Source organism: Cydia strobilella, chromosome 10, assembly GCF_947568885.1.
Source record: "Cydia strobilella chromosome 10, ilCydStro3.1, whole genome shotgun sequence".
Lineage (NCBI taxonomy): Eukaryota > Metazoa > Arthropoda > Insecta > Lepidoptera > Tortricidae > Cydia > Cydia strobilella.
The window spans coordinates 12,003,095-12,013,712 of record NC_086050.1 but is presented as its reverse complement, the minus strand read 5'-3'; the positions used below and the strand labels follow the sequence as shown (position 1 = coordinate 12,013,712).

Genomic DNA, 10,618 nt, shown 5'->3' with positions numbered 1-10,618 from the left:
AAAGTTTCAACTGTCCAGCTACCTGTCATGGTTTATGAGATACAGCCTGGTGACAGACGGGCAGAGGAGTCTTAGTAATAGGGTTTTTACCCTTTGGGTACGGAACCCTAAAAAGCATTAATAGGTACCTACATCCTAGCTACAAAATAATTTCAACGAGTACTTATGTATATGTAGTTCAATTAGGCTTATCAATAATCAACGTTAAAAATTTAACTACAGTTGTAGCATATAGGACTATAGTTACCTGACTTTACGGAACTTAAAAATATGTATTAGTATTATTTTTTACTCATAGCGACATAAATCGTGGCTCCACGATGTCCATTTATTTATCAGTTGTGTCCCTTTTCAAATTCAAGAAGGTTGCTAAGAAACTGCGCCCGCACATTCGACCTGCTCGATTTTTGCGACTTTAGCGATCTCTGAGAAGATCCGCGTGAAGCGATAGATGGGGCGCGGCTGCACATAACCGGCTTTTGGAGCTGGAAGAAGTTCAGCGAAGCTTTCAGCTCCGCCATAAACGCTTCTTTGTGTGTCACCTGTAAATATATCGTTATCAATGTCACATTATCCAGCAGCTCTAAGCAGGTCTAAGATGGTCGCGCTTTTCACGCCTCTGCCACGAACTGGACGCTAAGAGCGTATTCCCATCTTAAAGGCCGGCAACGCGCTTACAACCCCTGTGGTGTTGCGGGTGTCCATGGGCGGCGGTAATCGCTTACCATCAGGTGATCCGTCTGCTCGTTTGCCTCCTATTTCATAAAAAAAAAAAAAAACTGACGCCGACCGCCATATATTGATTATAACAAATTTATGGCGGTTGGCGTTAGCGTTAAGCTTGCGTTCCGTGGCCCTTGGGGTAGGGTCTGTCCACAGATTTAATGTATGTACGCTAGATGACGCAAATACCACGATTTGTATTGAAACCAAGCGTGCCTACTCTTTCATACAAAATTTACGCATAACATAATTTTTAAATTACTTATCTGTGATAGGAAATTTGTTGCTCGTTTTGGGTGATTGAAATTTTTGGGCTGTTGCAGTTAATTATCATGCAGCGAAGCATTTTTTAAGTTCACGGACGTCCGGCTGCAACAACTGATACGCGTGGACTGTAAAGAGCGACGGTGTACCTCGACGCTTGGTCGGGGTTCGGACACGCGAAGTAGATGTATTTGCGTCTTCTATGGTATATTTATTTCTGTGGGTTTGTCATTGTGGTCGTTACTTTCAAACAAGTATGTACTCATTAGGTATATCCACAAATACTTTTTTTTGCATGTAGCATTCACACGCTTAAACTCATTAAAAATTTGTTGTAAGTATAAAAACAGATGAAATCCATAGCATCATTTTCTACACAACAAATAAATAACGTTCAGTTAGCACTATTAGTTTCTTACTTCACGACGACGAGCAACCACTATGTTCTGAACTTCGTTCATGAACTCGGCAGCAGTAATAATTAGCGCGACAAAAAGTCCGCCGATCAGCACATAAAAGGCACCGGCCAAGTTCTCAAGCTCCAAGTCACCTTCCACGTCGTTAACATCTACCGTGTCCTGAAATATATCATATATACAGTAGGCGCAATTTTTTTCCCTTTTTCGGATTGTTGGAACTGCCGGATTAATGGATTTGTATGGGAAATAAAAGTACGAAAACAAACACGTGGTAGTATCACAAACAATCCAACCGCTCTATAATCCGGCGTTCTGTGTAAATTGCCGGATTATCGAGCGGGCCATCTAAGACGCTAACTGCCGTATTACTAAGCGTGCCAGATTGACGAGCGCCTACTGTATTAATAAACTTTTTGAAAAATATACGAATGGCGGAATTATTGCCTGACAGAATTATATTTCAACAGTAATGCACCTATTACTGGGCGTAATATTAAATAAATAAATAATAAATATTTTATACAGTCCAGTTAAAACATATTCATTATTCAGTTCATTTTCGTAATTTAGCTCAGATGTCAAATTACGTCTGCAAATTTATTCAACACTCATCACTCACCACTTTAGCCTTAGGTATTAGAAAATAAGAGGTACATAATATTTCATTGTTTGATTTGTTGAAACTTACTTCACATGGTATAGCGCCAAATTCTTCATTCCACCATTTGTCTTTGATATCATTCAATTTATTATTTTCCTTAAGTTTTAATATGGCTCTATTGATTTTTGATCTATGCGGCGAATCTGAAAATAAACAAATGCCACAATTATTAAACAAATGCGTCGTGATCGTGACTTAGGTGTTTTCTAGAGAACTACGCGTGCATACATAGGTAATAAATAGGTCGGGAAAAAATAGTTAAAGTAAATTATTTACTTAAAATTAGACTTACTTGCAGGCATTCCAATTCCATAATCCTTAGAGTCCAGTTCACCCCCCACTTTCTTAAGCAAGCAATTCCGTTTCATCTTGTACTCAATGCTGGCAGACTCCATGAAGAATGCAAATTTGTTTTTGCTTGCTAATACACGTTTTTCTCCGACCTCGTTACTCTCTACTAGTACGCCTGGTGTTGCTATCATGTTCTCATAGATCTTGCGGTACATCTTATCTTTCGAATTCTGTGAATGATGTTAGGTCTAAAATGTATAAATCCTTTCGCGTCCTATCATTTAAACAAACAAACGTCAAATCCATAGAAAATCTAGACATCGTAATGTCAGATGATTATTGATTAAAATCTTATTTGAAATTATATTTTTTGTGGTTATTTGGTTGATTTCAATACTTTGTGAGTTTCTTTAAATAGGTGTACAACAACATTTTAAGTGATGATTATAGAGTAATTCCAGAGAAAAGTGTGATAATGTCTTCGAGAACCGTTTGTTTCCATGATAGGAAGTTTAGTCTTAATATTTTAAGTGCAAAAAAATGTCGTAGATGCTTGTCATTCAATTATAGTGTACCTATCACATTGTTCGTAAAAAAGACACGTATTTAAAATACACTCTTCCGGTAAAGGTCGGTCTACTAATACGGTATTCCAAGCTGAATGTTTAGGAATAATAGAAGCTTGCAATGCTATTACAAGACGACAAGTGAAACACGAAACCATACTAATACTGTCAGACAGTAAATCGGTACTACAAGCGCTATGCAGCGACAAACTTACTTCAGAGCTTATACTTGAATGTCATCGAAGCCTCACTGAAGTGAGCAAAGAAGGCAACAAAGTAACAGTACAATGGATAAAGGGGCATAGTGGATCAAGAGGAAACGATGCAGCGGATGAACTGGCCAGGAAAGGTTCAGAAACACCGGCATATGGACCCGAGCCAATCATACCCCTACCAATATCCTACATACACAACCAGCTAGAACAACATCACAGACAACTGCACAACAAGTACTGGAATGAAATGAAGACATGCAGGCAAACCAAAGAAATTCTACCGGAACTGAACCACAAACTTACCAAAATATTACTGAAAACACCAAGAAGCCAACTACGTAAAATAGTAGGATTAATAACAGGACATAACACACTAAACAAACACCTACATATTATGGGTAAAACGGACAGCCCCATGTGCAGAGCGTGCATGGCAGAAGAAGAAACAACAAAACATATTCTCCTAGACTGTAAACAGGTAGAAGTATATAGGAGCAAATACCTAGGGAATCCATGCACACTAAAGGAAGCAACTAGCAACCTGAAGACCTTGCTAGGCTTCGTGGAGGAGCTGGGGTGGTTAGAGTAGCGCTACCTCGTTTCACGCAAAATAGGCACATTGGATGTCGAGTTGCGGAAAATGCCCAGCAAAACTAACTAACTAACTAACTACACTCTTCCGTATCACACTATTTTTACCAAAATGGACTATAAAATCTTGGGAATCAAAGCACTCATGCCAGTATTACATTAAGACCCATGTATTTTCTTAAACGGTATGATAACTAACCCATTTTATTAGACAGTTCATAGAGTATTAGGATTTCTTTACCATTCTAGAAAAATACTCCTGTCCGTCTACCCCAAATATTCATACCTTAAAGAACTCTATCGTGGAGCCTGCCTCAAAGGCTCCGTATAGAACCTTGGTCTGCTTGGCCAGGTCTTCGATTCCCTCAATGGGTGCGTTTTCCATAGCAGATGTCAGCGAAGCGGCTAACTGGGCGATATAAGTTTGACAGACAATCATGGCGAAAAACCACCACATGGCACATACCCAACGGGAGCCGAAAGCCCTGAAAGTTCGCTGGTTTTATATTATTGAGGCAAATAAAAAGATAAAATAATATTTAATTATATAGCTGAGTTTATAGTTATAATATCCTTTTAGCGCCCAGAGTTAGCCTTCGAAAGTCATTTTAACAGGTTTGTATGGTACCGGCTTAGAACATATTCAGGAAAAATACATATGTTTTCTATTTGGACAAATAAAGTAACATGATTTGCGAAGCCAAACATGTTTTGCAATTACGCCTACAGACTATAAGCAATTGTGTAGGTTTAAATTCAGCTAGGTATTTTTAAACATAACTGACTAGTGTCTTGTGTACACTACTCAAGATATTTTCAAAGGTCTCTGGGCGGTAGGAGGATACATAAAGTGTATACTTAGGTAAAATGTCACATCCTTGAGTCATAATAGACCCCATTGTTAACCAGGTGCTATTTTTGAAATTCCAGATGTTTTCCAACTCCTCTGGCTCCTTTTCGCATGGCTGCGGATTTTCCCAGTCCGCTGGAGATATTCTGGAATATAATATAGAAGTTAACCATCTTATCACTTACTTTTCTACATAGGTATAGCACCTACGCTAAATTAAGATATTTGATATAAAAATAATATTCGTGCGTTATATTATATCTAAACAATCTTACTTCGAACGTTTTAAATCTAGACATTTAAGTGTCATTTCAACACATTCTTACCACAATGGAAGGACATTGCGTAAAAACTTTAATTTAATATAGACAGCATCTCTAATCATTACTTGCTGTTGAGTATAATAACAAAAGGAAAACGCTGTTAAAACACTAAATATACCGGTGACGGAGTTTTTACCTTGAGCAAACAAAGAGTACTATAGACACAATACAGTATGCTGTCCCTGTGTAGATCCACATCTCCACAGAATAAGGTTTGAGGAAGGACAGGGTGTCGATCGGGACCTTATTATCCTTGGTGAAGAGAATACTGATACCTACAGTCATAATTGGTACCGAAAAATCGACTAGCTTCTTCCGTGCTTCGGTCATTGTCAAGTCACATACGACCAGATCGGCTTGCTAAAAAGATAGTCGTTGATATTTTAGATAGCAATTTAAATCCATATCTATAACAAAAGGTAATGTTTTTTTCAACGAGTGGCCATATTCATAGGTAATACTAAACTATGTGTTGCATGTATGCAACAATCTGTGCATTCATTTGATAAAAACTGAATGTCTTGTAATGTGGGTGACGCTAGACAATTTTGGTGAACCCGAAATAAAGAAAATATAAATATTTCAAAAACTATTATGGTTAATCGCCGATTGATATAATATTTTTGACAATTCATTAAAACTATCTTTAATAACCAATAATAAATAAAAAAATAAAATAAACATCATTTATTTCAGGTCTTAAAAACCCATATTTTACGACATTACCAATATATAAAATAAAAATGAAAAATATAAAATAACATTGATAAAAATTAAAAATTAAATTTATACAACATTAACCCTATTTGTATTAACCCTAATATTAAACTAAACGTCCACCAAAATTTGCAAAATTTTGCCTTGTTGAAATTCACCCATTATAGTGGTGTTATCAGAATTTCAAATCCGTAAAACAAAACTTACTTTATCCAGTAATTTTCCAATCAGTCCATCCCATTTCTTTTGAACGGTATCATATTTTCCGTAAGTGATATTCGGGTCAAATACGAATTCGAACGTATACCCAGGATTCTCATCTTTAAGCACTTTAAATATATGTGTGACCAAATCTACGGAGAACCCTTCATATTCAAGTCCATCATCATTTTCTTTGCAGTCGGGACCCGGTAGATGGTCGATGTAGCATTTCTTTTTCGCGATATATGGTTCAGCAGGTCGGGACATAACCTGTCAGTCAGAAATGGTTTTTAATTTTAAACAAAGAAACACACGTGGATAAAAACAAAATAAAATACTTAAATGAAAAGCTTAAAAATATAAAAAAAATCCTAAATTTTATGGAGAAATTAAAAGGAAATTTAAGGTGCATATATTATTCTTCCTACAGTTCGGACATCATCTTAAAAACATGTAACATAAAACATAACAAGAGCATACACAATTATATCCTTTCAAGGTCCAGCCACATGCGCCAGATAATGGAAGATAATTATATTCTGGGTCACCTCAGAGAATAATTTTATTGCGATAAAAGTACCCGTTATAAAGTTTTTCACTTCATTAAATTTTCTTACACCCGTATCAAATATCGTGACCATGATGACTCTTAAGTTAAAGGGAACGACCGTTCTCCATACATTTCCTCTCTTAATTTTTTTATTTTTAAATAAAATGTTTATTAACTACAGCTACAGCTGAATAAGTATCAAAAGAGTTACGAACGAAAAACAAATTCCAGGATACAATGTCTGTATCTGATAGGTAACTACATAATTCAAATCAAAGTTTAAATTCAAAATATTTTATTTGTATAAATAAGGGTACAAAACAGGTGGTATACAAAGTTTTCATTATTATTCTTTATTTTGCCATAATATGGAGTACAAATATTCAATAATCAACAGGTACTTAAATTTAACTTCACTATTACCCATATGTACCTACCTACATGCATTGTTATTTATTATCTATATGACACAATTATATACAATCATTTAACTTGGTAATACTTACTTTGAAATGATGAATATTTGACTGGTTACTTAGTATCTCGATAGCCTTTTCGTCGCTTACAAACTCCTGTTGCTCAGACTTCCACGTGGCAATGGTATGCAAATGGGATTGGTGTATCTCATTTAAATATAATGTGTAATCTTTTCTACGGCCTGACATTGGATCAAATGATATTATTCCAGTTACTCCTGTAGTTGTTGTCTGTCAAGTTATTATCAAAATATTAAAACCCTATCACCATATTGGTTATAAGTATTTATAGGTAAAATATATGTCACTGTATTTTATGATATTAAGTTTTTTCCAGGCTAGATACTTGCCCTTATCCATACCCAGCAAAGTCGGTCATTTTATGTCAGATTCGGAACATGAAATCAAATTATCTCGGTTGGTCACCGCTTTACATTAATAAAAGGGATGGAATAAATGAATGAGAAGGATGGAGGGATTAAATTGCAGCGGAACAAAATAAGACATACATTCAGTATATATTCTTGAAGCTTAGCTCCGTATTTCCATGGTCTACTGCTGCACAGTTTTTCTTGGGAATCAGGAGGAATATTTGATTTTTCCGCCGCCTCCAAGACGTGTCTTGCAACGTCATCCATTAATAAAGCATCAGTCTGGAAAATGAATTTATTTTTAATGCAATCTCTCATATGTCCTTATAAGGTACAATGCGTCCTTTGGATAATATTTTTGTAATATGCAACCCCATTTAAATGTAGGAATTTGTAAAATAAATAAAAAAAACTGAAATAAACACCTTAGATCTAAATCCGACTTTAACTAAACTATAAATAGTAAGCCTAATTTTAAACAAAATGGGGGGTCGAGGCCCTCATCCCGCAGGCGACGACCCAGCTTCCCAAGAAATGTTTTCGTTCAGACGTCTTCTCCTCAACAAGGGAAACGAAGAAGTAATTTGATAATCCCGGGTACTTGTCCCTCATTAGTCATGCCACCTGCTCAGATGCTGCTCCTGCCGACCGTACGGTGAGGCCAAGGTGTGTGGCGTCCTGCAAAATTCACTTACCCCTCTCCGCTCGGCCTATACCTACTAAAATTTAACGCATATATCCATATCTAAGATGCGCGATTCTGTAGTTATAACTTATTGTATGTTTGACACAGGAAATGTTTTTAAGTACCTAATTGTAACTGTAGGAGTTTATTTGTTGTTTGTATAGCGTACTTTTTACTTCAATCAAAAATCTGTCAGCATTTATTTATCAATCGACTGACATTTATGTACAGTTGTACAAATTTAAATAATGACCATAACATACCGGAAATTTGACAACGGGTAGTGAGATACCATTATTCCAGTGACTAACTCTTGAATTCAGGCTGCCTTGTGCACTGCTAAGTTTCTCGTACTCGGCAAGACTAAGCCAAGTAAAATTCGAAGCGTATGTAGTCAATTGATCCGCCACCCGGGATGTATCCAGCGATGTAAATGTATAATGCTGAAAACATAAATAAATTGAAACGAGGTAGGTACTTATTTATCAGGCCGATTGGTGATTCTTCTAGTTTGTTCTGACAAAAACCATTAGGAATCGCCCTGGGTATAAGCGACAAAATTTAGCCCTAATTATTACCACATTATTGCGACTTAAGTAGGTAGCAAATCATACTGTGTATTGTATAGGTATATTGGAAATTAAATACCTGATATGAATTGAGCATATTGAGTTTTGCTGCAACTTCTATATACTTTAAGATATTGTCCACATGACAATCTAATATAATACGACTTTCTTGCATCTTACTCAATTCTTTAAATATCTGAAAATATGTTATTATTTCACATAATTTATTCTTATAATACATTAATAAACTCAATAGCCAAGTTTCTAATATCAAAAACAGGTACCTCGTAGTTTTCAGCCTCAGGGTCCAATTTTCGAAATATCACATAAAAAATTGTTGAATAGTTAGATATGATTTTCTGAACTCTTAATAATCCTGGAAGAAATGCACTTGTATCATCGTATGCGTAGTTAGACGTTATAGATGAGAAACGCTTTAAAAAAAATGTACAATGGTGGCAAAGGTTATCTTAATCTTTCTCTCTCCATCGATTTTTTATTATCTTGCGTACTACTGTAATGAGATGTGACGAGTCCTAAGGATTTCACTGCATTTTCAACTACTACTAGTAAACGATTATTGTATCGCAGAAGAAGTGACGCTTCAAATATATAATAGAATGATTCAAAAAATAATACAAATAATACAAAAATATATCGATATCGATTACCTATTCAACTTTAAACATACCGTAATCATCTTCATAGAGAACTATAAAACTTTCCCAGTTATAGAATTTTAATACATCCGCGTACGCATTGGCCACTTCATTTGAGTCGGGAAAAAAATTTATAGCAATATTTTTAAATTTGTATTCCTGTTCTTCGTTTTCATCATTTTCGTCTTCTTCATTGCCATTTAAACTTTCTGTATCTTCTTCCTCTGAGTCAGGGTCAAAAGGCTGCCATGTAGCTTGTAGGTATGGAATATTCAATTTCGAACAATGGTTGAGCACACCCCTGTCTGATATCAAATTGTGTGGTCCAAGAACGGCTATAGTTCTTATTGAATCATCTGTACACACTGCAAGAAAAATATGACTATAATATTATGAATGTCCTTTGACAAACTACAAAAAAAAGATTGCAAATAAGAGTGACTTTACATATAAACTAGCGAATACAGCTGTGGCAACGTTTACACAGAAACTAGCGATTAGAGTCGGACTTGTCCGTACATGTATAAGCGCAAGCGAGACGCATACGCGAATGATGAATAACTAACATCATTCACATATCGTTTTGATGATAAGTGTACATTCGAATCGGCATCAAACTCATGGTAATGGTGCACTTACAGTCAGTTAATACGGAGTAGCTGTCAGACGCTGTGGGCTTGATGATTATCGGCTCCAACCGCCGGTTGCCATCTCCGACGGCACTGTTCATGCTTTCATTGAAGGCACCCATCTCCACTCCGGAACCCGGTTCGAAGATCCCCACTGTAGGCCATTGTTTTTTGGAAATTAAAATAAATATTATAGGAAAGCCAACACAACAACAAATAAATTGACTAAGCCCCGCAGTAACCTCAATAAGGCTTGTATTATAAGGCTACTCAGACAAGAAGAATTTTTTGTGGTCAACGTACAAATAAATGCTCTTACCCAGATTCGAACCCAGGACCATCGAGTTAATAGGCAGCATCACTACCGAGTACCGACAAAGTCAGACCGATCATCAAAATATCGAAAACTATGTGAAGGTTTTCTTTAGTTCTAAATGTGGACACTAATATTGGACACTAAATAAAAGTCTTAGATTAATTTAATTAACGTTAAAACAGGCCATTTTCACATTTAATGTTTAAGGGACTATAAATTTCAAACAAATAAATAAACCGTAATACCTACCGGGTTTTTTTTTATCCTGGACCGATCGATTAGATTAAAATAAATAGATATGCAAATTGTTTTTTAGTCTCAGTATTAAACTAAATATCCATACAAGAAAATCATACCTATATTTAATTGTGATTTTTCTTCTATGTGTATATGTCGTATTTGACACAAGCAGGTTTGTGTGAAAGTATAAAATAGTAGCGTCCTTGTCCACATATTTGATGTTGTCACTCACGCACCAAATAACCAATATATATGGAAAATTACCGCCGGTTAAAAGTCAAGTTAAAACACAACACTTTGTT

At 35.8% G+C, this 10,618-nt stretch overlaps 1 protein-coding gene across 1 annotated transcript; it reads right to left on the bottom strand.

Annotated features, from left to right (window-relative positions):
- Positions 1 to 306: 306 nt before the first annotated feature.
- Positions 307 to 10,540, bottom strand: LOC134744541 (glutamate receptor ionotropic, kainate 2-like). The gene is made up of 16 exons (XM_063678360.1): positions 10,433 to 10,540; positions 9,771 to 9,914; positions 9,164 to 9,496; positions 8,757 to 8,848; positions 8,552 to 8,668; positions 8,167 to 8,346; positions 7,357 to 7,500; positions 6,878 to 7,078; positions 5,828 to 6,091; positions 5,040 to 5,263; positions 4,589 to 4,726; positions 4,017 to 4,215; positions 2,360 to 2,588; positions 2,095 to 2,210; positions 1,407 to 1,565; positions 307 to 542 (listed from the first exon to the last, which is right to left on the bottom strand). Exons 1-16 carry the CDS (start codon positions 10,527 to 10,529, stop codon positions 336 to 338), a joined length of 2,844 nt encoding a protein of 947 aa, XP_063534430.1. The 5' UTR covers positions 10,530 to 10,540; the 3' UTR covers positions 307 to 335.
- Between the last annotated feature and the right edge of the window lie 78 nt (positions 10,541 to 10,618).

Bases quoted from the DNA above. Each gene is read 5' to 3' on its own strand.
- LOC134744541 (XM_063678360.1), bottom strand. From the start codon at position 10,529: ATGTGGACAAGGACGCTACTATTTTATACTTTCACACAAACCTGCTTG. The intron at 5,264-5,827 runs GTAAGTTTTGTT...CTATCTTTTTAG, and splicing joins TTGGAAAATTACTGGATAAA to CAAGCCGATCTGGTCGTATG. The intron at 543-1,406 runs GTAAGAAACTAA...ATATATTTACAG, and splicing joins TGGTTGCTCGTCGTCGTGAA to GTGACACACAAAGAAGCGTT.